At 33.8% G+C, this 27110-nt stretch overlaps 1 protein-coding gene across 14 annotated transcripts in view; it reads left to right on the plus strand.

The window, feature by feature from the left end:
- The window catches only part of VPS13B (vacuolar protein sorting 13 homolog B), a 734128-nt gene that overhangs the window by 121359 nt on the left and 585659 nt on the right, over nt 1-27110 (plus strand). For all 14 annotated transcript variants that reach the window (XR_005368417.1, XM_038555171.1, XM_038555170.1 and 11 more), the window contains one exon: nt 10594-10775. Coding sequence is in view for 13 of the 14 variants with exons in the window: in XM_038555171.1 (XP_038411099.1) it covers nt 10594-10775 (182 nt within the window). In the remaining variant the exon portion in view is untranslated. The remainder of the gene's footprint in view (nt 1-10593; nt 10776-27110) is intronic.

A 27110-nucleotide genomic window follows, 5' to 3' on the forward strand; every position in this document is an offset into this window, starting at 1 on the left:
CCTGACTTTTCTCATTTAGCATGCTTTCAGGGTTCATCCATGTTGTATTTATTGCTACGCCATTCCTTATATTGGCCAAATAATAATTTTTTGTATGGGTATATATCAGATTTTGTTTATCTGTGTCTCAGTTTGATTGTTGGATTGGGTTGTTCCACATTTGAGCTTTTGAGAATAATGCTGCTATGAACATGCATGTATGAGTTTTTATATGAACATGATTTCAATTCTCTTGGGTATATATGTAGCAATAGAATTTCTGGGTCATATAGTAACTCTATATTTACTTTGTTGATGAACTGCCAGATTGTTTTGCACAGTGGTTTTTGTGTTGTACATTCCTATGTCCATTGTGTTTTGGTTATAATAATTCTTCTCCATTCTTGCCAACACTTGTTATTTTCTCTTCTTTTTTTTTTTTTCCTTTTATTATAGCCATCCTAGTGGGTGTGAAGTGGCAGCTTTGATAATTGTTTCCCAAATGATGTTGAATGTCTTTTAATGTGCATATTGGCTATTTGTGTATCTTCTTTGGAGAAATGCCTGTTCGTGTTCTAGTTCATTTTTGAATTGAGCTATCTTTATGTTGAGTTGTGAGAATTCCCCCAATCACCACCCCCCCTTTTTTTTTTTAAGATTTTATTTAATATGGAGAGAACATGAGTGAAGGGAGGAGCAGAGGGAGAGGAAGAGAAAGAAGAGAAGCAGACTCCCCACTGAGCAGGGATTCTGACACAGGGCTCAATCCCAGTCTCAATTTCTAGGATCATGACCTGAGCTGAAGGCAGACATTTAACCAAATGAGCCACCCAGGTGCCCTGAATTGTGGGAGTTCTTTATATATTCTGGGCATTAGACTCTTTTACATATGTGATTTACAAATATTTTCTTCTAGTTTATTATCTTTTCACTTTATGGATAATAGCCTGTGATACACAAAATTTTTAAAATTTTTATGAAATCCAATTTATCTTATCCTTTTGGTACAATATTAATGAAATTTTTTAATCTAAGATCATGAAGATATATAGCTATGTTTCTTATTAAGAGTTTGTAGTTTTAGTTTTTTGATCAATTTTGAGTTAATTTTAATGTATAGTGTAAGGCAGGGGTCCGTCCAACTTCATATTTGAATATCCAGTTGTTTCAAGAGATTATTCATTCCCTAGTGACAGATGATGATTATAATTACTGAAATGAGCATTGAGTAATGTGTAGAATTATCAAATCATGATGTTTGTTATACACCTGAAACTAATGTAAATTGTATATCAACTAAACTTAAAAGAGTATTCATTCTGCTCTTATTTGTCTTGACACCCTTATCACAGATATGTTAGACATAGATAAGGGGTTTTATTTCTGGACTGTAAGTTCTAGGTCACTGATTTATATGTCTATCCTTATTGCCAGTATGACACTGTTTTGTACTAAGTTTTTAAATTGGGAAGTGTAGGTCACCTTTGCTCTTTTTCAAGATTGTTTGGACTATTCAGTGTTCTTTGAAAGTCAATATGAATTTTAGGATTAGTTTATCCATTTATTCAAAATAGACACCTGGGACGCCTGGGTGGCTTAGCGGTTTAGCACCTGCTTTTGGCTCAGGTCGTGATCCTGGAGTCCCAGGATCGAGTTCCGTATCAGGCTCCCTGCATGGAGCCTGCTTCTCCCTCTGCCTATGTCTCTGCCTCTCTCTCTGTGTCTCTCATGAATAAATAAATAAAATCTTAAAAAAACAAAACAAAACAGAACAACCCTCCCCCCCAAACAAAACAAAACAAAACAAAACAAAAACAAACCAAAATAGAACTCTGGAATTTTGATAGGGATTGAATTGAATCTATACATCAGTTTGGGAGTACTGTTGCTATTTTAGTAATATTAAATTTTTTGATCCATAAACATGGGATATCTTACCATTTATTTAGATCCCTTCTTTAATTTCTGCTTTGTTTTCAGTGCAAAGGTCTTGTACTTCTTTGTTAAGTTATTCCTAAGTATTTTATTTTTTTTGTTGCTATTATAAATGGAATTGTTTTCTATATTTCTTTTTCAGGTTGTCATTGTAAGTGTAAATAACTAATTTTTGTGTAATTACCTCATATCTTAGAACTTAGTTGAATTTATTAGCTTTAACCAGGTGTGTGTATATGTGTGTATGTATGTGTGTATGTGTGTGTATGTGTATGGTTTCTTTGTGATTTCCAAAAAAGATGTCATCAGTAAGTTGTAGTTTTACTTCTTCCTTACACTTTTCTTTTTTTTAGATTTTATGTATTTATTTGAGAGGGAGAGAGTGTGAGAGAGCGTACAAGTGGGGAGGGAAGAGCAGAGGGAAAGGGAGAAGGAGACTCCCCCCTGAGTAGGGGGCCTGATGTGGGGCTGCATCCCAGGACCCCAGGATCATGATCTGAGCTGAAGGCAGATGCTTAACCGACTGAGCCACCCTGGCAAACCTTTATACTTTGAATGCCTTTTTACTTATTTTTCTTGCCTGATTTCTTGGCTGGAACCTATGCTACAGTATTGAATAAAATGGCAAAAACAGATTGTTTCTTGTTTCCTGATCTTTGAGAGAAAGCTTTCAGTATTTCATTACTTACGTAAGATGTTAATTGTATGTTTTTCATAGATGTCCTGTATCATATTGAGGAGTTTGTCTTCATTCTTAGTCTGTTGAGTGTTTAAATCATGCAAGACTATTGGATATTTGTCAAATGCTTTTTCTGTGTCAGTTGAGATGTATGTTTTTTCCTCCTTTTGCAAATATGGTGTATTGCATTGATTGATTTTGTTTTTATGTTGAGCAACTTTTTCATTTCTGGAAAAAATACTAGTTGTCACATTGCATAATGTTTTAATTTCTTCTGATATGTTAGTATTTACTGAGGATTTTTCTGTTTGTGCTCACAAGGGATATTGGTGTATTATTTTCTTGTCTTATGTCTACCTTTGTTATCAGGGTAATACTGGCCTTACAGAAGAAATTGGGAAGGTTCCCTCCTCTGCTGTTTTTTCATGAGTTTGAAAAGTACTACTACTTTGTTCTTTAAAAGTTTGGTAGAATTCATCAGTAAAGCCTTCTGGCCCTGGAATTTATTTTCTTGAGACTTCTTAATTTTTCAAGGATAGTTTTGCTGGAATTACAATTGATTGACAGTTCTTTTTGTACTGTGAGTGTCTCATACTCTGCCATGTGACCTCTGTGATTTCTGATTGGGAATGTCTTCAAATGTCAACCAGGCAGTTGACAATTCTGCCTTCTTTTCTTGCGCAGACTCTGAAAGTCATTGGGAGAGGAGAGCTCAAGGCCTTTCTCTGGTCTTTGTTGTGTGTGTATGGCCTTCTGTATTCCCAGAAAGACAATAGATTTATTTTTTTGCCCCTTATCCATTGTCCCAAGAAGCAAAGATTAATGCAGTCATTTGCTTGTGTTTTCTACATATGCTCCTGGGTAGTTTTGTTTTTGTTTTTGTTTTTTAGTATTGGGAGAGTTCTGAATGAAAAGAGATAAAGTAAGCTTATTGAATTGATTCTTTAGGTAGCCACCAGACAGTTCAAAGCAAAAACCACAATTCCTTGTGAATAAGGTCTGTTTTTTCTTCTTTATCACTTGCTTATACTGGGAATTTGGGCTTCTTAAATAAATGCCACTGCTAGACTGAAGGGTAGGGGATTCAGCATGGGTAAGTAAAAACCACAAAACTCACTGATCTTACTGAGATTGAACTTCAGTTGTTTTTTTTTTTAAGAAGTGTTCTCTGTTTGCTGCAGACTTTTGGTTCATTTCCAGAGTTCTGAAAAAAGTTAGCTCTTAAGAGTTTTTGCCAGATTTTTATGGCTTTTGTGGAGAGATAGACTAGTGTACCATACTCTGCTATTTTTGCTAATGCCATTCCTCTTTAGGGAGTTTTTTTTTTTTTAAGATTTATTTTTATTTATTTGAGAGAGAGAGAGAGAGAGACAGGCAGAGGGAGAAGCAGGCTCCATGCAGGGAGCCTGATGCCATTACATGGGACCATATTATAATGCAATTATATATCTTTTTACCTACCCATATTTCATGATATCTTTTCAACAATGAGATTGTCTCAGGTTTAGGCTATTTTAAAACATTATGGCAAATATGTTAAAAGTTTATTACACATAGTGTAAGTATTATTGCAGATTCATGAAAATTCCTTTCAGATAGAGTCCTAGAGGATGAGTTTAGAAGCTGAGAGAGATTTTGGTTATCTAACAGGTTAAAAGAGTCCTATTTTTTTTTTTTTAAAGATTTTATTTATTTATTCATGATAGTCACACAGAGAGAGACAGAGAGGCAGAGACACAGGCAGAGGGAGAAGCAGGCTCCATGCACCGGGAGCCCGACGTGGGATTCGATCCCGGGTCTCCAGGATCGCGCCCCGGGCCAAAGGCAGGCGCCAAACCGCTGTGCCACCCAGGGATCCCGAGTCCTATGTTTTTAATTTGAATTTCCTCTTTTTGCTGGTGAAGCTTAGAATTTTTTCATGTTTATTTGGTCATGTCTGTTTTTATATTCTGTAAGATTCCTGTTAATGTTTTTAGACCATTTTTGAATTGGGATTTCTTCTTTTTCTTTAAAGAGTCAATAAAACTTTTTTCTAATGGAATGATTCATATACTTCAGGATTCAGCTTAAACACCTACATTTTCCTTTAGCCTTCTCCTAGGTGTATCCCATAGGAATGTCTGCATAGCATTGTTTTAGCATTTATTATGTTAAATTGTAGTTATTGGTTTAATTGTCCTACAAGTGGACTCTGAATTCTTTGGATGTATTGACAGTTTCAGTCTCTTCAGATTTTAGCAAGGAATCTTGTGTCTATTAAAACTTAAATGTTATTGATTTACAGAGTAGATTAGAAAGGGATTATTATACTTGGTTTGTTGTTGTTTATACTTGTTTTTTTAAGGATGAAAGTAAACCTTAGTAAAGTTAATGTAATTCTTTTTTCTAAAAGCATAATTAAGTGATTTATCCACAATTGAACCATAGATTTTTAAAATTTCATGTCCTGGGGATGCCTAGGTGGCTCAGTGGTTGAGTGTCTGCCTTTGGCTCAAGGTGTGATCCCGGGATCTGGGATCAAGTCCCACATCAGGCTCCCTGTGGGGAGCCTGCTTCTGTCTCTGCCTGTGTCTCTGCCTCTCTCTCTCTCTCTGTTGCTCATGAATAAATAAATAAAATCTTTAAAAAAAATTTCATATCCTTCATCCAGTACCTTATGTGAAAACTTTTGAAAGTAGAGTGAAAAATTAGAGATTTAAAAATAAAAATAAATTCAGGACATTGAAAACTATGGAATCAGGCTTAGATGAAATCTTAAGATCAATGGCTATATAAAGCCTATTCAGATATTTCTTATGTGTAGGATTGGTGGAAAACCAATGAATTAGTGAATTAGGTTATTATCAAACTGCAATACCAACATTGGCCTCTTTGCCATTGCCTGGACTTGCCCGCCCAGTTCTGCCTCATGAACTTTTCATAGACTGTTTATTTGCTTGAATCACTTTCTAGAAATACTCACCTACCTGTCTCTCACCTCTAGGTCAGCTCAACTTTTGCTTGGAATTAGATTTTTTTTTTTAATAAAATCTACACACTTTTTAAGAAAGATTTTATTTATTCACGAGAGACACAGAAAGAGAGGCAGAGACATAGGCAGAGGGAGAAGCAGGCTCCATGCAGGGAGCCTGATGTGGGACCTGATCCCAGGACCCCGGGATCATGACCTGAGCTGAAGGCAGATGCTAACTGACTGAGCCACCCAGGTGCCCAAGTTTTGTTTAATGTTATCTTAAAATGGCTAAGATACTTCCTAAGTATTTAGCCCTTCTTTCCCTGCTCCTGCCCCCACTCTAGGAACCAACAGTTTGTTCTCTGTATTTGGGAATCTACTTCTGCACTTTTGTTTAGTGATGTTAAGCATCTTATCAACTGCTTATTGATAATTTGTATATCTACTTTGGGGAAATATATATTCAAGTTCTTTGCTCATATATAAATTGGATTATTTTGTTTGTTTGGTTTTTTGTTTTTAGATTCCACATTTTTTGTGAAATTACATGGTATTTATCTCTGTCTGACTTCACTTGGCATTACACCTTGAAGTGCCATTCATGTTGTCACAAATGGCAAGATTACTTTTTTTAAATGGCCAAGTAGTAATCCACTGTGTGTTATATATATATACACACACACACACACACACACACACACACACACATATATATAAAATCATATCTTTATTCATCGATTGATGATCACTTCGGTTGCATATTTTGGCTATTGTAAATAATGGTAGAATGAACACGAGGGTGCATATATTTTTTCTAATTCGTGTTGTTGTATTCTTTGGATAGATACCCAGGAATGGAATTGCTGGATCTTATTGTAGTTCTGTTTTTAATTTTTTGAAGAAACTCCATAGTGTTTTCCATAGTGGTTGTACCACTTAACATTCCATCAACAGTAGAGGAGAGTTCTTTTTTTTTTTCCTTCCATATCCTTGCTAACACTTGTTCACTTATTATATATATGTATAAAATTTATTTATTTTAATAGTAGGTATAAGGTATATCATTGTGATTTTGCTTTGCATTTCCCTGATGATTGATGATGAGTGTCCTTTTAATATGTGTGTTGGCCATCTGTATGTCTCTTTGGAAAAATGTTTATTTATGTCCTCTGCTGATTTTTTAATTGTATCATTTATTTTTTTGGTACTGGGTTGTGTGCGTTCTTTATATATTTTGGATTCTGACCCTTTTATGGATCTGTCCTTTGCAAATATTTTCTCTCATTCATTGGTTGATGGTTTCCTTTGCTGTGCAACAGCCTTTTATGTTAATTTAGTCCTAATAGTTTATTTTTGCTTTTGTTTCCTGGCCAGAGGATACGTATCTAGGAAAATGTTTCTATGGCCAGTGTCAAAGAAGTTACATCTGTGTTGTCTCTCTCTTTTTTTTTTTTCCTTAGAGAAAGCAAGAGAGCCTGTGTTCACCCATGATCCAAGGTGGGAGTGGTGGGAAGGGCAGAGGGAGAGGATAGAGAGAGAACCTAAGCAGGCTCTATGCCCAGCTCCACATAGGGCTTGATCTTATGGCCTGAGCTGAAATTAAGCATCAGTGCTAACCAACTGAGCCACTCAGGCACCCCTTACATATATTTTCCTGTTTGGTTTTTATGGTTTCAGGTCTCACATTTAGATCTTTAACCCATTTTGAATTTTTTTTTGGTATGGTGTAACCAGGTGGTTCAGTCTTACTCTTTTTCATGTAGCTGTCCAATTTTGCCAACAACATTTATTGAAAAGACCACCTTTTTTCCATTGGATTTTCTTTCCTGCTTTATTGAAGATTGACCATTAGTTGTGGTTTCATTTCTGGGTTTTCTACTCTGTTCCATTGATCTGTGTGTCTATTTTTGTGTTAGTACTATACTGTTTTGATTACTGTAACTTTGTAGTATAAAGTCAGGGAATGTACTATCTATACCTTTGTTCTTTTTTTCTCAACAATGCTTGTCGTTTGGTTTTTAGTGGTTCCATATAAATTTTAGGATTATTAATTTTAAGTCTGTGAAAAATACCATTGGTATTTTAATAGGGATTGCACTGAATATGTAGACTGCTTTGGGTGGTATAGACTTTTTTTTTAAGATTTTATTTATTTATTCATGAGAGACACAGAAAGAGAGAGGCAGAGACATAGGCAGAGAGAGAAGCAGGCTCCATGCAGGGAGCCGGATGTGGCACTCTATCGTGGGACTCTAGAATCACACCCTAGGCTGATCAGGCGCTCAACTGCTGAGTCACTTAGGGGTCCTAGTATGGATTTTTTAACAATATTAATCCTTCAAAGGTACAACAGTATGTAATTTATGTATGCTAACAGTGTATATTAACAAAATTCTTCCATTGGCATGGCACATATATTTCTATTAATTTCTGTCATTTTTTATTTCTTTCATCAGTATCTTAGGGTTTTTAGAGTATAGTTTTTACTTCTTTGGTTAAATTTATTCTTAGGTATTATTTTTGATGCAGTTTCTCTTTCTGTTCATTATTAGTTTACAGAAATGCAACAGATTTCCAGTGTATTAATTTTGTAATCTGCAGCTTTAGTCAATTTATTTTATTTTATTTTATTTATTATTTTAAAGATTTTTAAAATTTATTTATTCATAGAGACAGAGAGAGAGAGAGAGAGTTTGAGGAAGGCAGAGACACAGGCAGAAGGAGAAGCAGGCTCCACGCAGGGAGCCTGACATGGGACTCGATCCCGGGTCTCTAGGATCACAACCCGGGCTGCAGGCGGCGCTAAACCACTGTGCCACCGGGGCTGCCCTCAATTCATTTATTTAAAAAATTTTTGTGATGCATTTGTCAGGATTTTCTATATTATAGTATCATATCATCTGCAAATAGTGACAGTTTTACTTCTAACATACCAAAAAAATTTGTACCCTTGTCTTGTTCTGATCTTAGAAGAAAAGCTGTTAACTTCTCACCATTGTGGTGAAGTTAGCTGTGGGATTGTCATATATGTGGGCTTTGTTATGTAAAAGTGTTTCCTATATATCCACTTTTTTCAGTGTTTTTACCATAAATGGATGTTGAATTTTGTTACCTTTTTCTGCATATATTGAGTTGATCATGTGATTTTTATCCTTAACTTTATTAATATGGTGTATCATGTTGGTTGATTTGTTGGTTTTCAACCATCTTGGCATCCCTGGAGAGAATCCTATTTGGTCATGGTATATGATCCTTTTAATGTATTGTTGAATTTGGTTTGCTTATATTCTTTTGAAGACTTCTGCATCATGGTTATTAGGTCTATTGATAAGAAAGTTTTCTTTTTTGTAGTGTCTTTGGTTTTGGTATCTGGGTAATAATGCTGGTTGTAAAATGAGTTTCAATTTGTTTCTTTGTTTTGACCTGTTTTTGTACTCCCTGCCTGCCTTTAAGATTGTTTTCTCTCTAAGGGCACCTGGGTGAATCTAGAGTTAACCTGTTAAGTGGCTGACTCTTGGTCATGATCTTGGAGTCCTGGGATTGAGCCATGCGTCAGGCTCTGCACTCTGTGGAGAATGAAGATTTTCTCTCTTCCTCTTCCTCTATTCCTTCCCCTGCTTGTGCTGGCTTGCTCACTCTCTTTCTCTGAAATCAATCAATCAATCTTTAAAAAAAGATTGTTTTCTCTTTAACATTGGTTTTCAGCAATTTGATTATAATGTGTCTGGTATGAGTTTTAAGTCTTTCATGCTTGGGGTTGGTTGAATTACTAAGATTTTTTGGTTTATTGTTTAAATTCAGAAAATATTGACCATTATTGCCTTAAATATTTTTCTGTTTCACTTCTCTCAATTATCTCCTCTACTTTGGGACTCCCAATTATACCTGTTTGAGGTTTCCTGACATTGTCCCAAAGCTCATTAAAGGTCTTTGCAATTGTTTGAGTCCTTTTTCTTCTTTGATCCTCAATTTCCTGGAACCTTCTGAAGAGAACTATGAAATGCATTTCAAAATTGTCAGGGAAATAAGAGGGGAGAAAGCATTTATTCCTACATTTTCAGGCTCTCCATACATGAATACAAAATAATGCCAATTGGAGTCTCTTACCATCCAATTGTCTTAAGCAATACCTGTGAAAATCTGTATTAATTGGTCTTCATAGCAGTGGCTGGAATAAGAGGATTGATTGGGTTCTGAGGTTTTATTTTTTTTTTTTTAATTTTTTTTTTTATTTTTATTTTTTTGGGGTTCTGAGGTTTTATATAAGAGATGCTCAATACTCTGTGGATATTGTTGGCAGAATGATAAAGGGTAGAGGTTTATAGGGTTGTGAAGAGAGTAGGATGACAGTCTATAGTAGTATTCCAGTTTTTTTCTTTCTCTTAGTTTTTCTTTTTTCCACTTTATCTTGCATATTTCATTAACTATCATCTTGTTCACAGACATATTATTTTCTTATTTTGAAGCTTTGCTATTTGGAAAATTTAATTATATAAGGTACTTCATTCAAAAAAAGAAACAGACAAATAAGGAATCAGTGAATTTGATATTCCAGGGCAGAAATTAAAAAAAAATTTTCTGTTACTGGCAAGTAGGAACCTGGATATAATGTAAATATTTCATAAATAGTTGGTGAGGAAGTATAGGATAGAGGGCTCTGGATTAGAATCCCTGGATTTAAATTTTTATATTTTTACATAATAGTTCTATGATATTTGATTCAGTGAGTTAATAGATAACAAGACATTTAGAACAATGCAGAATTGGCAGTAAATTTTCTTGTTAACTAGTATTGTTTTGATTATTCTTTCTGAAGATTGTCTAGATTGAAAGACTATGATTGAACAGAGTGTGTGTGTGTGTGTATATATATATAAAATCAATGTATGGACATTATTTTATTTTGTATCTTTTTTTTTATTTTGTATTTTTGTATTGTAAGGTTTTTTCAATTGTGAAATTTAATGTGGAATTGCATATGCATTTGATTTAATTTAAATATTTTGAATGTCTACTATATTGTTATTCTTTCTTTTTTCTTATGCAGGACTGAAAGATCTCAGATTGCTATAACTGAAGGTATATTTGAACTTCCAAATCTTACAATTCAAGCTACAAGGGCACAGACACTTCTACTTCAAGCAATATATCAAAGTTGGTGTCATATCGGAAATCTTAACTCTTTATCAGTGAATGAAGCTTTGATGAATGAAATTTTCCAAACTACAGGTAAGAGAACAATCTTACTGGCAAAAATATGGAAAATTCTTATTAGAGGTTACTAATATTTTATTATTTAAATCCTTAAGTATAGCCTGCTGAACTTAAATTGTATACTATATATCTGTACAAATGGATATTTACAACTCCTGTGTAAAATTCAGGATATGCGAGGTAAGCCATTAAGGTTTATTCTCTGCCATCAATTTCTGGATGTATTTTATAGTTTCAGGAAGTTTCCTCTCCCTCCCTCCCTCTCTCCCTCTCTCTGTCTTATTTATTTATTTATTTATTTATTTATTTATTTATTTATTTATTTATTTATTTTACCAACTTCTTGCACAATTAACCCTTTGACCTTACATGGATAACTTCTGAGGGTATAAATGTAATATGTATGCTTGAAATGATAGCCACATCAGGTATAAGTACAGTATGTTTGAGTATGCTGGAAAATTAGAATAAAATTATTCATCATAATATTTTAATACTTGGTAAGCAAATTATCCTTTTTGTGTGAAAAAAATTAGTATTACATGTATTTTGAATAAATGAGTTAACTACTAAAAGTAAAAAGTCTTTGATGCCAATATAGGAGATGTTATCTTTATCCTGTCACTTACTTTGCAGGTGAACAAGAAAAACTTAAAGAAGGCTTACTTTTTTTTAGTTGCCTCAGTTTAAAATAATCATCTGACTTCTGTCGGTAGTACAAAAGAGCTTTTAAAGAGGATATATTTTTATTAAATAAAATCATTCTTATAAATAATAGCCTATGAATTTCTACTTCATTTCCCTATGAAAATAAGACACTGGCTTTTCTGTTGTTCTTATATGGTGCTTTTGAAGACTTTAAGACCTTACTATGGGAGAATATATTATACATTCTAAAAAAAAAAAAGCATTTTAATTAGAGCCCTTTTATGACATACCTAATGACTAAGGTAAAATTTCTTTCTTTCTTTCTTTCTTTCTTTCTTTCTTTCTTTCTTTCTTTCTTTCTTTCTTTCTTTCTTTCTTCTTCTTTCTTTCTTTCTTTCTTTCTTTCTTTCTTTCTTTCTTCTTCTTTCTTTCTTTCTTTCTTTCTTTCTTTCTTTCTTTCTTTCTTTCTTTCTTTTTTTTTTTTGTAAAATTTTATATAGTTCTCCATTGTCAGGTTCTAGGATTTTATAAAGAATGACAAAGCAAATGTTTCATTAGCCTAGAAGTTGTTAACTTGGAGCTTATGAAAGGCCTTTAAATTCTTTGAGTCTTCCATAATAGAATGCAAATTTTGGTGTGTGTATATGAACACATAACCCTCCTTCCACACATATATACATATTATAATCTCTTTTTAAATTGATTTTTTAATTAAATGTAGTGAATCTATCCCTCAGGCAGTCATTTGACTTAAATCTATTTTTTTTTATATTAACATAATTACAACCAACTTCCTTTTGTTTGGCATTTGTCTGTGCTTCCTCTTGCATTCTTTTACTTAAAACTTGTCTGTTTTTATGGTTTAGGTATATGTTTAGGGCATATAGCTAGATATTTTAAATGAAATTTTATAGTCTGTATTTTAGCTAGCAAATTTAATCCATTGAGGTTGATGTAATTGTTTTGTGACTTTGTTTCTATCATTTTACTGTTTGTTTCTTTCTGTACTTTTTAAACTATGCTTTGTAAAAAAAAAATCGATGTTTTTTCTTTTCTGCTTGTTTGGTATTTGTATGTTGCTACTAAATTAGCTTAAAGGATAACGGCTGTTTGGGAAAAACTTGGTAGTCATTATTTTTAAAAAGTTAAATGTCAAGGGATGCCTGGGTGGCTCACTCAGTTAAGTGTGTGACTCTTGGTTTTGGCTGAGGTCATGATCTTGGGGTTGTGAGATTGATCTGCATTTTGCTGGCCTCCATGCTCAGGGCAGAAAGAGCGCGCCTGGGTGGCTCAGTGGTTGAGGGCTCTAATTCTTTTCCACATTCATGCCTTTGCCCGTGTTTACTTCATTCCCCTATGCCAGAAACATACCTGTCTTTTTTTCTTTTAAATATTAATTTATTTTTATTATACAGTTCACTTTTGTTTCTATTTTTATTTTAATTCCAGTGTTGCTAACATACAGTGTCATTTTGGTTTTAGATGTACCATATGGTGATTCAGCGGTTTTATGCATTATTCGGTGCTCATCATAAGTGTACTCCTTAATCCCGGTCATCTATTTCACGCATTCCCATCATCTCCCCTCTGGTAACCATCAGTTTGTTCTCTGTAGTTAAGAGTTTGTTTCTTGGTTTCTCTCTCTCTCTCTCTTCTCTCTCTCTTTTTTTCCTTTACTCCTGTGTCTTGCTCTTAAATTCCACATATGAGTGAAATCATATGGTATTTGTTTTTCTCTGACTTATTTCACTTAGCATTATGCTCTCTACTGCTATCCATGTTGTTGCAAATAGCAAGATTTCATTCTTTTTTAAGGCTAATACTTCTTTCTATCTGTCTAGCTAGCTATCCATATACACACCACATCATCTTTATCCATTCATCTATTGGTGGACATTTGGTCTGCCTCCATAGTTTGGCTATTGTAAATAATCTGCAGTAAACATAGGGATGCATGTATCCATTTGAATTAGTGTTTTTTGTACTCTTTGGGTAAATACGTATCAGTGGGATCGCAAGATTGAAGGGTAGTTCTATTTTTAACTTTTTGAGTAACCTCCATATTATTTTCCAGAGTACACCAGTTTACAGTCAATGCAAGAGGGTTTCCTTTTGCCCACATTCTCATGAACACCTTTTGTTTCATGAGTTGTTGATTTTAGTCATCCTGACAAGTGTGAGGTGCTACCTCTCATAATTTTAATTTCCCTGATGATAAGTGATGTTGAGCATCTTTTCATGAGTCTGTTGACCATCAGGATGTCTTTTTTGGAAAAATGTCTATTCATATTTTCTGCCCATTTTTTAGTTGGGTTATTTTTTTGAGTGTTGATTTGTATACGTTCTTTACTTTGAATACTAACCCTTTATCAGATAGGTCATTTGCAAATATATTCTCTCATTATGTAGGTTGCCTTTTAGTGTTGTTGATTGTTTCCTTCACTGTGCTGAAGATTTTTATTTTGATGAAGTCCCAAAAAATTATCTTTGCTTTTGTTTCCCTTGCTTCAGGAGATATATCTAGAAAGAAGTTGCTCTGGCTGATGTCAGAGAGATTACTGCCCGTGTTCTCTTCTTGGATTTTTGTGGTTTCAGATCTCACAGGTCTTTCATCCATTTTGAATTTATCTTTGTGTATGGTGTAAGAAAGTGGTCCAGTTTCATTCTTCTGCATGTTCCTGCACAGTTTTCCCAACATCATTTGTTGAAGATACTGTCTTTATTCCATTGGATATTTTTTCCTGTCCTTTTGAAGATTAATTGACTGTATAGTTGTGGGTTCATTTCTAGGTTTCCTGTTCTGTTCCATTGATGTATATGGCTATTCTGTATTGATTACTACAGCTTTGTAATATAACTTGATGTCTGAAATTACAATACTTCTCTTTTGTTTTTCTTTTGCAAAATTGCTTTGGCTATTAAGGTCTTTGGTGGTTCTGTACAAATCTTAGTATGGTTCTAGTTCTGTGAAAAATACTGTAATCCCTATCAAAATTTTAGATTTCAAAATTTTTGATAGGGATTACATTAAATTTGTAGATTGCTTCAGTTAGTATAGACATTTTAACAATATTTAACAATTGTTAAATATTTTAACAATATTTGTTCTTCCAACCCATGAACATGGAATGTCTTTCCATTCTTTGTGTCGTCTTCAATTTTTTTATTAGTGTTTTCTAGTTTTCAGAGTCTAGATCTTTCACGTCTTGAAGTTTATTCCTAGATAATTTATTGTTTTTGGTGCAATTATAAATGGTATTATTTCCTTACCTTTCTGCTGCTTTATTATTAGTATATAGGAATGCAATAGATTTCTGTACAATGATTATGTATCCTGAGACTTTACTGAATTCATTTATGAATTTTATTTTTTTTTCTGGTGGAGTCCTTAGGGTTTTCTATGTATTGTATTAATGTCACCTGCAAATAGAATTTTACTTCATCCTTACCAATTTAGATGCCTTTAATTTCTTTATGTTGTCTAATTGCTGTGTCTAGTTGAATAAAAGTGATGAGAATGCCCTTGCCCCTGCCCCCCAGTACCTCCTCCTTTCAGTTTAGTGTTTATTAGTGGGTTGGGCTAGAGGAATCAGCTGCTGTGCTGGTTGACTTTTTTTTTTTTTTTTTTAAACCCTTTTCCTTATTTGCCTTTTACTCCTCCTCTTAATCTAAAAGCTCTGTTCAATGCAACTGGAAATCTTTATCCTTCTCTCTCCCCCTCTCCTGATATATTGAGGCTACGGGGTAGGAGAAAAGTGCACAACCCACCATCTCCTTCCCTTCCCCTATGCATTAAAATCCCTTATTTACCCTCTCCCCATTTCTTCCCACTCCTTTTCTGGCAAAAAGGAGCCTTTTCCCCTCTTTGACTCTAAGAACATACTGCACAGGGGAAATTGTCCCCATCTGGACCTGGCTCTACTCTTGGTTTTTCTTGTCCTCTTCTGCTCTTTTCCTGGTGCTCTTTTTCTTGGTGGGGTGTGGGTAATAGAACAGCCATGGGCTTTTGGGGACCTTTAACTATTTTTTTTTCTTTTTTGTTTATAAAAACACTAAACATTCAATTCCAGAGAACCAAAAATCCCACCTCCCCACTGAATACTACTAAGGGGCATGTCTTCTGCTCCATACCTTTCCTGTTTTTTCTTTCTCTCTTGTTAATGCTTTTAAAAACAAATGAGTTTTTTATATAAATAAAGTTTTAAAAGTGTGTAAAAAAAAAAAAAGGTTTTATTCCTGACCTTAGGAGAAAACCTCTCAGGTTTTTCCCAATTGAGTATGATGTTGACTGTGGCTTTTTTTTTTTTTTTTTAAATATATATAAGATCTTTATTATGTTGTGGTATCTTCCCTTTAGATTTCTTTTGTTGAGGGTTTTTTAACATGAATGGATGTGGGAGTTTGTCAAATGCCTTTTCTCTATCGAAATGGTCTTCTTTTTTTAAGATTTTATTTATTTGAGAGAGAATGTGCAGTAACGGGGGGAGGGAGACCAGGGGTGAGGATGGACAGAAGGAAAGAAAGAAGCATACTCCCTGCTGAGCAGGGAGCCTGATGTGGGGCTGGATCCCAGGACTTTGAAATCATGACCTGAGCCTAAGGCAGACATTTAACTGACTGAGCCACCTGGGTGTCCTGATGATAATGGTTTTTATTTTTTCTCATACTGATTTGAAGTATCATGTTGATTGTTTCACAAATATGGAATCACTCTTGTATCCTGGGAATACATTCTGCTTGGTCATGGTATATGATTTTTTAAAATGTATTGTTGGATTTGATTTTCTAATATTTTGTTGAGTTTTTAAAATCTATATTCATGAGGGATATTGGCCTATAGTTTTTTTTTCTTTGTAGTTCTTTTTTTTTGTGGTGTTTACCTTGGTTTCCCACCTCATTTTCATTCCTTCTGTCAAAGCTTCTTAAAGATTTATTTTTTAAAAAATTTATTTGAGAGAGAGAGTATGAGTTGGCAGTGGGGAAGGGAGAGAGAGAGAAGCACTCTTTGCTGAGCAGAGAGCCTGACATGAGGCCTGATCCTAGGACCCTGAAACCATGACCTGAGCTGAAGGCAGATGCCCAACCACTGAGCCACCCAGGCACCCCAAATCTTCTTAAAAAGAGTTTTATTGAGTTATAACTCACATACCATGTTGTTAATTCACTCTTTTCAGGTACATAGTACTTACCTTGTAGTATGATTCAGAGTTCTGTTTCCATTACTGATACTAATTTTAGAATAATTTCATTACCCCCAAAAGAAGTTCCAGATTGTTTAGCTGTCACTCTCCAAGCCAAAAGTCCATCTAACAATCACTAATCTGCTTTTGGTCTGTATGGATGTGTCAGTTCTGGACATTTCATATAAATTACCATATGAAATATAGTACTTTGTGATTGAATTCTTTCACTTAGCATGTTGTTTTTGAAGTTTACTCATATTGTAGCATGTATATCATTTCTATTCATTGTTGAGTAATATTCCTTTGTATCTGTATACCATCTTTTGTTTATCCATTCATCAGTTGGTTGACCTTTGAGTGGTTTCTACTTTTGACTGTTCTGAATAATGCCATGAGCAGTCATGTATGAGTTTTTGTGTAGACATAGGCTTTCATTTCTCTTGTAGAATTGTTGGCTCATAGGGTAAGTCTGTAGTTAACCTTTTGAGGAACTACTAGATTATTTTCCAAAGCAGCTGCACCATTGTATATTCCCACCTGCAGTATATGAATGTTCCAGTTTTCCACATTCTCCTTATACTGTTATTACCTATCATTTTGGTTCTAGTTATCTTAGAGCATATGAAGTAGTACTGCCTCATTGTGATTTTGATATGCATCTTTATTATGGCTAATGATGATGAGCATCTTTTCATGTATTGGCTATTTATGTATTCTCCATGGAGAATGTCTATTTAAGTCCTTTGTTTATTTTTTATTTGGCCTGTTTATCTTTTTGTTTTAAGCCATGAGAATCTTTATGTATTTTAGATACAAGCCCCTTATCAGTTCTATGGTTTGGAAATGTTTTCTGCAATTCTATGGGTTGTCTTTCCACTTTTCTGAGGGTGACTTGTCTAATTTTCCCTTTATTGTAGCTTTAGGTATAATCTTTACATTGGATTTTGTTATCATTTAGAATGCCTTGTTTCTTTGTTACAGGTCCATTTTCTTTTACTTTTTGTTGTTTTAATTATTTCAAACTTTGCTACATCACAGAATCCTTCCTGCTATTATTATTCTGCTTGATTCTAAGACCAAGTCAGTGATGCTGACTTTCTAGATTAAATTTTTCCTTTCTCATTTTGTTTTCTCCATGTCTATTCTGCAACATATTCTTCTTACAAGTAAGAAATTTCTGTGTGTTATCTCTACTATCATCAAAACAACATTGTTAGGATGCCTGGGTGGCTCAGCAGTTAAGCGTCTGCCTTCAGCTCAGAGCGTGATCCCAGAGCTGAAGGCAGATCTGGATATTGAGTCCCACATTGGGCTCCCTGAATGGAGCCTGCTTCTCCCTCTGCCTCTGTCTCTGCCTCTCTCTCTCTGTGTCTCATGAATAAATAAATAAAATCTTAGAAAACAAAACAACATTGTCATATCTGAACTGAACTGTTACTGATTTTTGTCATTTTTAGAAAGATTTATCTGTAATTGAGATTCTACTTTACCATTTCATTTAAATGCAGATTGTGACTTATTAGTTAGATTTGAAATTAACTGTTGGTTACTACTAAGAGTTGATAAGAATATAATCAAATAGAATGCATATACCATAGTAAAAGTATTATGGTTATTATATATATATATATTTTTTAATTATTTATTTATTTATGATAGTCACAGAGAGAGAGAGAGAGAGGCAAAGACACAGGCAGAGGGAGAAGCAGGCTCCACGCACCGGAACCTGACGTGGGATTCGATCCCGGGTCTCCAGGATCGCGCCCTGGGCCAAAGGCAGGCGCCAAACCGCTGCGCCACCCAGGGTTCCCTGCTTATTATATTTATAAACATGAAAGATGTACATTGTTAGTGCCCTACCTACCTTTTCATTGGTGAGAATAGGAATTAAATTTCTGTTCAATTGCCTCTTGAAATTTTGAGTTTGGGAAACTGAGGACCTGAGAAATGCTTGAATAACAAAAAGAAAATTTAGTATTTTTCCAAAGAGAGAGAGTTCAAAGAATTTGATAATAATTAATGACATGCTTTTCAAATTCCAGAATTCCTTGCCTAGAAGATACAGTATTGATATTTATGTCTTTTTGGAAAATGTGCTAGGGGATGGCACTGTGTTACTGGCATAATGTACCTAATGGAGTGTAGGACATTTCTGGAAAATTTTAAAGATGAATAATGTTTATTTTGAAATCATGATAGCTAAGATAGTATGGTTATTGATTCCCTAATTATAATAAACATAAAGCTCTTAGTGAAGAGTGGCCAATGAAAAGTAGCAAAATAATTTATCACTCAAAGGAAATAAATTAATTTGGTAGTTAAGTTTTATATGTTCCTATTTATGCTGCCTTTTTAAATAGAATACTAAGGACAGAAACATAATGTTATTCTTGCTTTACAAGTACCGAATTATTTCACATTTTATTAACTTGATTAATTTTATAAAAATACCTATTTAATACCATATTTTTCCTTTTAATAACTGAAGCTGTTAAATAGGTTTGTGTGTATAAAATCAAATAATGTTGTGTTGAATTTCATTGCTCTTAAAACAGAATATGCCACAACTTTGTGCCTTAGTTATCTCATTCTAAATGTTGGATAATAATGATGCTTCAGAAATATGCAATATCAAATTTAATTTCAAGCATCAAATCTACAAAATGCCTTTCGGTAGAAAATATGTTTTCTTTAACAAACTCAGTATTATAGTATGCCACAGCAATGGGATGATTTTAGTTTGTTGAATCAGTTATTTCTGTTTTGTGATGGATTTAAGAGTTGTTAAGAGAATATGTGAATATTGAATAAAAAGACATGTTCTATAAAGCTACAATAACTTTTTCTCATCTCTTTCAAAAATTAGAATAAAATTAGAAGATATTAAAATAAGTAATACAAAGCTCTGTGCTCATGCTTCTTAAAAACAATTTTACGCATCTAATATTAGTAATCTGTATATTATATATAGATATTGGTGTAGTTTAAGTCTTACTGTATGTCAGATGATAAGAATATTTTTTTTGTTTAGTTGAAATTTAGGAGAGAGCACTAAATTGTAGTGTGGAAATCCTGTCAGTAACTAAGTATATGTCTGAAGGAAAGTCCGTTGTTTCATTGAGTTTTGCTTAACTTTCTCATCTATAAAATGATGATAATATCTTATCTACTCCTAGATTCTTGTGAGTACAAAATACTGTTTGTGGAGTTGATTTGTTTTTCTTTTCCTGGATATAGAATCCTGCTAAAATCATACATATGGGGATACTACCTATGGACGTTGTTCTAGGGTATCAGGTTCTTGGAGACTGTGATAAACATTGTCAGAATTGGGATTGATCCAGTGTTTTAGCTTAGAAGATAAATGGCAAAGGTAAATTCAAAGAGTAAGGCAAAAGAGTAAGGTAGGTTAATGAACAGTGAACTTGATGACTGAAAAATAAAATTCAAGGTATCGGTTAGATGTCTTTGTTTGGACTTACTAAGAAACTGTGCATTGTGCCCCTTTAAATAGCAATTTACAAGAGGCCACACCTAGTTCAGAGAAACCTATGATGAGCCATATATTCTCTCTTCTAGGGACTCCAAAAGGGAGTAGAATAATAAATTTATAAATAGGTGTTGCAACATGGTGGGATAATAGAAATTTGAAACCTTATCCTTTTTTCTACTTCTTCTTGCTTTATAGCTGTCTACTAATAATTTTTCCCCTAGTGAGCTGCATGCCATTGGGACTGGATACCATAACACTTACTTGAATTGTCTGAATTTGCTTACCTTTTTTAGGTTGATATCTCTTATGCATTAATTTCCCTGGCTTCTTACCAGTAATATTGATGTTGGCACATTATATGTCCTGTGTTACACATGTGAAAATTTATGCTTAGGACAATGTAGTGTTTTTCTTAAATATCATCCTACAGATAATCACTAATTAATTTGGGTAAGCTTAAGACCTTTCTGTTACTATAATTTCTGCTATATCAAACTCTATCTCTAGTAAATGAGACCAGAAAGATGGTAAGATAATTAGTTTGCTACTACATCAGCAATTATGTAATAAAAAAATAGCAAATATTAGAAGTCTAACTAAGGTAATAAATCATTAATAATAAAACAGAGCTGATCATGTTTGAACTAAATATATATTAATTGGGATGATTGAATTACATATTTTTGTTCATGTTTCTGATGGTACTCAAATCATTGAAATTCTAACCTTTGTCATTCTCCAGAAGATAAAATAGGCCAACATGGCCATTTTTTGTTCAGGAAGACAAGGACTTGCTACCACTTTCTCCTTATTTAGGTAGTTCATTGTTTTGTTCACAATGTAGTTCCATTAATTTGGTATTTATAGGAAAATTGCTTTCAGACTTTAAAATCTGTGCTGAAAGTGATCAAATGGACATTTGAATCCCTCATTCAAGTGATGTCTTAATGTTGAAATAAAAATCTACTTTCCAGAATGTAACTGTAAAAGTATTTTATGCAAGATTTCATGTGGGATACCTTAATGGTTGAATAATAAATTTTACCTCATAAAAATGAAATTCAATAATACAGTAGCTTTCTCAGCTCAGTAGCATCTGGTCTATTCTCATGAGAGCCAATATTTTCCAACTCATTAGGATCATGTCGTTCTGTATGTCGTCAACATTGACTTAGCCAAGCTACCTTTACTTACATAACCGCCAAACTATTAAATAGGTCTCTTGTGGAGTGAAGTCAAATATTCCTCTTACTTTACTTCTGCCTTAGAAGAGGGGAAGAAAATGTACATACTGTAACATTTAAACATCTGGTCTAAAACCACATCAGTTCAGTATAACTCCGAGGAAAGTTATGGATATGGTATTCTTCCCAGGTGTGCATATAAAAAGGGTTTTGGAGTTGTTGAATAATTCTTTAACCATTTAGGAAAAAGACTGTGGTATAGTGATGTACTTTTTCTGTTCCTCTGTTTGCAAACTGCTTATTTTCCCACATCTACAAAACACCTCCAACATGTTCAGAAATACTTTTGAGCTGTCACAAAAATGTTCTTTCCAATAAGGTAATGACTACAAATTTATCTTTGTCTTAAAAATAAAAATGTCTTGAATTAGATTTGCATTAAGAGATACCAGTAAGGCTTTTTGATATTTAAGTTGGGGTAAAAAGACTTCACAGTTGTGAATTTTAAGGGTTTTAAAGTGCCTGTATATGAATTTTGTGTTAACATGAATGTTGAATTTAAAGATTTCATTTCACTAGAACTCATGGTCAGGTATTAAAAGTTACAGTGTATGTGATAATTATTAAGAAATGAAGAACCACATAATTATTCATTTTTCTGTGAGTACACTTTAAAATTAAGAATGTACTAATATTTTCTGCATATGAGCACAATCCTGAGTATTAAATGAGATGGGCTAGTTTTGTGTTTAAGTGAATAGAGAGGAGAGCAGATGAATGTTCTTCCAGAATCCTATTTACTTAGCCTCACTTGTATGTATATGTTCTGGGAATCAGCATTCCCTATCTTATGACTAATTTTCCAGAACAGAGTAGCTCCTTTTACACTATAAGTTTTCTGTGCCTCATGTCTAATCCTATCATAGAAATCTTTTATTGACCCTAGTATTCTGAGATTCCCCTTTCATTGAGCTATGTTCTATTGGGGTATAGCACTGTACATTATTCTTAATGTTGGCCACCACTGGATTTCACTGGATCAGAACTCAAAATGTTTTTGCAGGGTTTGTGTGTACACACATTATACATTTACTTTAGTGACTTTATGTCAAGAGTATTCCTGAAATAGTGTTAGAAAGCTGAATGCCTGGAAATTGAATGATAAACTTCCATGTTATAAGAACTTAAAAAAATAAAAATACTTGCTTGCCTTATTGCTTTGGTATTCTTTGGACTACAAAATTAAGGGTATATGTGAGAACTATCTCAGATGACCAGTGACTAAGGAATAGGAGATGGTACCTGGTTGTAGGAGCCTACCAGCCAGACATTTTTTATTTTCTACAAGCTCATTGATTATTTTACTCTCAGCCTTGTTGTTTTGGTTGTGAGGTGGGGCAGTCACTGCTACAGAGGGAATTAGATGACCATCTTTAGTAAGCAGATGCAAAAAGGACTTGACTTTGCATGTAAAGTTAATTTTAGAGATATCCTTATATAATGGGCAAGAGTTCACTACTTAGTATTTATCCAAAGGATACACAAAATAGTGATTTGAAGGGGCATATACATTCCAGTGTTTATAGCAGCATTATCCACAATAATCAAAACATAGAATTCAAATGTCCATCAACTGATGAATGGATAGAGAAGATGTGGTGTATATATACAATGGAATATTACTCAGTCATCAACAAGGATGAAATCTTGCCATTTGCAATGATGTGGAAGGAACTAGAGAGTATTATGCTAAGGGAAATAAGTCAAGAAAGACAAATACCATATGATATCACTCATATATGGAAGTTAAGAAACAAAACAAATGAACATAGGAAAAGAGAAGGAAAAATAAAAACAAGGAGGCAAACCATAAGAAGCTCTACTATAGGGACAAATTGAGGATTGTTAGAGGGAAGATGGATGCAGGAAGGGATAATCAAGTGATGAGTATTAAGGAGAGCACTTCATGTAATGAGCACTGGGTGTTATATTGCAATTAATCACCAAATTCTACCCTTGAAACTAATATTACACACATGTGAACTAAACTGAATTTAACTAAAACCTGAAAAAAAAAGGTTGTATGAAACCATGGTACTTTTCTCTTAATAAGCAAGTATAGTGATATTTCCTCCTTATTTAGTTTCAGTTTCATTGAGATATAGTGGATTTATAGCACTATATAAATTTAATGTGTACAGCATAATGACTTAACTTGTACTGTGAAATGATTACCTCATTAAGTTTGGCTAGCATCTGTCACCTCATATAGAGACATACACATTTTTTTTCCCTTGTGATAAGTGCTTTTAGGATCTACTCTCAGCAACTTTAAAATGTACCATACAGCATTACTTATAGTCATCATGTTGTATGTTACAACTGGAAGTTTGTACCTTTTGACTGTACTACTGGTTACCCTGCATCCAATCCTCTACCTCTGATAACCACAGATCTGTTTTCTTTTTCTATAAATTTTTCAGATACCACATATAAATGATATGAAACAGTATTTGTCTTTTTCTGACTTCTTTCATTTAGGATAATGACCTCAGGGTTCATCCATGTTGTAAATGTCAGGATTTCCCTTTTTTATGACTCAGTAAAAAATGTGTACATACACAACATTTTCTTTATACTTGATCTGTTGTTGAATACATTTAGGTTGTTCTCATGTCTTGGCTATTGTTAATAATGCTGAGTGAACATGGGAGTACAGATATCTCTTTGACATGGTGATTTCTTTTCCTTTGAATATATACTCAGAATCTCTAGATCATATGGTAGTTCTATTTTTAATTTTTTTGGAGGAATCTATAATTACTGCTTTCCATAGTGGCTGCACTAATTTATAATCCCACCAGAGGTGACAAGGGTTCCCTTTTCTCCACATCCTTGCCAGCATTTATCAACTCTTTTGATACATGAAAACCATTCTAACAAGTGTGAGATGATACTTTTGCTGTTTTGATTTGCATTTCCCTAATGATTAGTGAATTTGGCACCATTTCAATGTACTTGTTGGCCATTTGAATGTGTCTGTTTTGGAAAAATGGTTATTCAAGTCTTTTGCCCTTTTTTAAATTGGATTATTCATTTATCTCCTATTACGTTGTAAGAGTTGTTCCTTATATATTTTTATTAACATTTGATGATGAGATAAACCAGACAAGCGATTTGCAATATTTCTTCCCATTCTATAGGTTACCTTTTCATTTTGTTGATCATTTCCTTTGCTGTGAAGAAGATTGATATAGTTCTACTTGTTTATTTTTGATTTTGTTGCTTGTGTCCTATCCAAAAAATTGTTGCCAAGACTTATGTCAAGGAGCTTTTTATCTTGTATGTTTTCTTCTAGGAGTTTTATGGTTTCAGGTCTTAAATTTAAGTCTTTAATCTATTTTGATTTAATTTTGTAAGTGGCATAAGATAGGGTCAAGTTTCATTCTTTTACCTGTGAATATCCAATTTTCCTAGCATCATTTATTGAAAAGACTATCTTTTTTCCATTGAGTGTTTATGGTTTCCTTATCAAATACTAGTTGACTGTATATGCATAGGTTTATTTCTCGGCTCAATTCTGTTCCATTGGTCGCTGTAGCTGTTTCTATGGCAATACGATACTGTTTTATATACTATAGCTTTATAATATAGCTTGAAATTAGGAAGTGTGATACTTCTGTCCTTATTCTTTTCTCAGGATTGTTTTGACTATTCGTGGTCTTTTGTGGTTCCATATAAATTTTAGGATTGCTTTTCTATTTCTGTTAAAAAAAAAAAAAAAGTCATGAGAATTTTCATAGGGATTGCATTGGAGCCACAGAAGGCTTCAAATAGTATAGATATTTTAATAATAATATTAATTTTTCCAGTCCATATCATGGTATATCTTTCCTTTTTATTTATTTATTTTTTGTCTTCTATTTCCTTTGTCACTGTCTTACAGTTGTCATTGTACAGATCTTTCTCTCCCTTGGTAAAATTAATTTGTATTTTATTGTTTTTGTTGCTATTGTAAACAGGATTTTTTTAAGGTAATTTGTCATTGAAGTATAGTCACACTATTTATTTTTGTATGTAAATTTTACTTCCTGCAACTCTACTGAATTCATTGATTAAATCTAACAGTTTTTGGGGTGGAGTCTGTAGGATTTTCTGTATATGTCAGAGAAAAGTGTTGTGTCTCAGCCCTTGGCACTGCACAAAAAATAGAGATTGATGACCAGAGTGAAAGTAGAAAGCAGCTTTATTAGAGCAACAGTACACTCTTTAAGTGAGAGAGCCAGTGGGACAAGAGTTGGCAACTGCCCTGAGTTCTCTAGGGGTTCTCTCATTTTATGTGAGCAGGGGTCTTGCATCATGGACAGAATGGTTTCTAATGGATGCTGCTTTCAGTCATTTGAGGGTCCCTTCCGACAGGTTGATGGAGGGACTTTTTGACCCTACAGGGTTTGTACCAGACTGTCATGGCAGCCTCTCTTTCCCCATTGATAGGGGCTTATAATGCCAATGCAAACACATTATAATGAGTCTGGGGGTTACCTTGGAGCAGAGGTGGAAGAGAAGAGCACACGCTCTGCACCTGTAACTCTTGGTTTTTTAGCTCTGGGATCTTTTAAGCTCAAGGTCAGGATATTGTGCCCTTGGGCTTTTAATGTGTAAGCTATTTATCACCATTCTGGCCTCTAGCTCTTGTCTAACTAACTGCCCACTTTATCTCTCTCCTCACAAGGACTTGGACTTCCAGGGCTCATATCTAGCTTTACCTAACATATGTAATATCATGTCATCTGCAAATAGTTTTACTTCTTCCTGTTCAGTTCTGATGCCTTTTGTTTCTTTCTTTTACCTAATTGCTCAGGCTGTACCTTCTAGTACTATTTTGAATGGGAGTGGTGAGAGTGGCTTCTGTAAGACAGTGACAAAGGAAATAGAAGACAAAAAATAAATAAATAAAAAGGAAAGATATACCATGATATGGACTGGAAAAATTAATATTATTATTAAAATATCTATACTATTTGAAGCCTTCTGTGGCTCCAATGCAATCCCTATGAAAATTCTCATGACTTTTTTTTTTTTTAACAGAAATAGAAAAGCAATCCTAAAATTTATATGGAACCACAAAAGACCACGAATAGTCAAAACAATCCTGAGAAAAGAATAAGGACAGAAGTATCACACTTCCTAATTTCAAGCTATATTATAAAGCTATAGTATATAAAACAGTATCGTATTGCCATACGATACATAGCTACAGCGACCAATGGAACAGAATTGAGCCGAGAAATAAACCTATGCATATACAGTCAACTAGTATTTGATAAGGAAACCATAAACACTCAATGGAAAAAAGATAGTCTTTTCAATAAATGATGCTAGGAAAATTGGATATTCACAGGTAAAAGAATGAAACTTGACCCTATCTTATGCCACTTACAAAATTAAATCAAAATAGATTAAAGACTTAAATTTAAGACCTGAAACCATAAAACTCCTAGAAGAAAACATACAAGATAAAAAGCTCCTTGACATAAGTCTTGGCAACAATTTTTTGGATAGGACACAAGCAACAAAATCAAAAATAAACAAGTAGAACTATATCAATCTTCTTCACAGCAAAGGAAATGATCAACAAAATGAAAAGGTAACCTATAGAATGGGAAGAAATATTGCAAATCGCTTGTCTGGTTTATCTCATCATCAAATGTTAATAAAAATATATAAGGAACAACTCTTACAACGTAATAGGAGATAAATGAATAATCCAATTTAAAAAAGGGCAAAAGACTTGAATAACCATTTTTCCAAAACAGACACATTCAAATGGCCAACAAGTACA

This window comes from Canis lupus, chromosome 13 (genome assembly GCF_011100685.1).
Source record: "Canis lupus familiaris isolate Mischka breed German Shepherd chromosome 13, alternate assembly UU_Cfam_GSD_1.0, whole genome shotgun sequence".
NCBI classification, from domain to species: domain Eukaryota; kingdom Metazoa; phylum Chordata; class Mammalia; order Carnivora; family Canidae; genus Canis; species Canis lupus.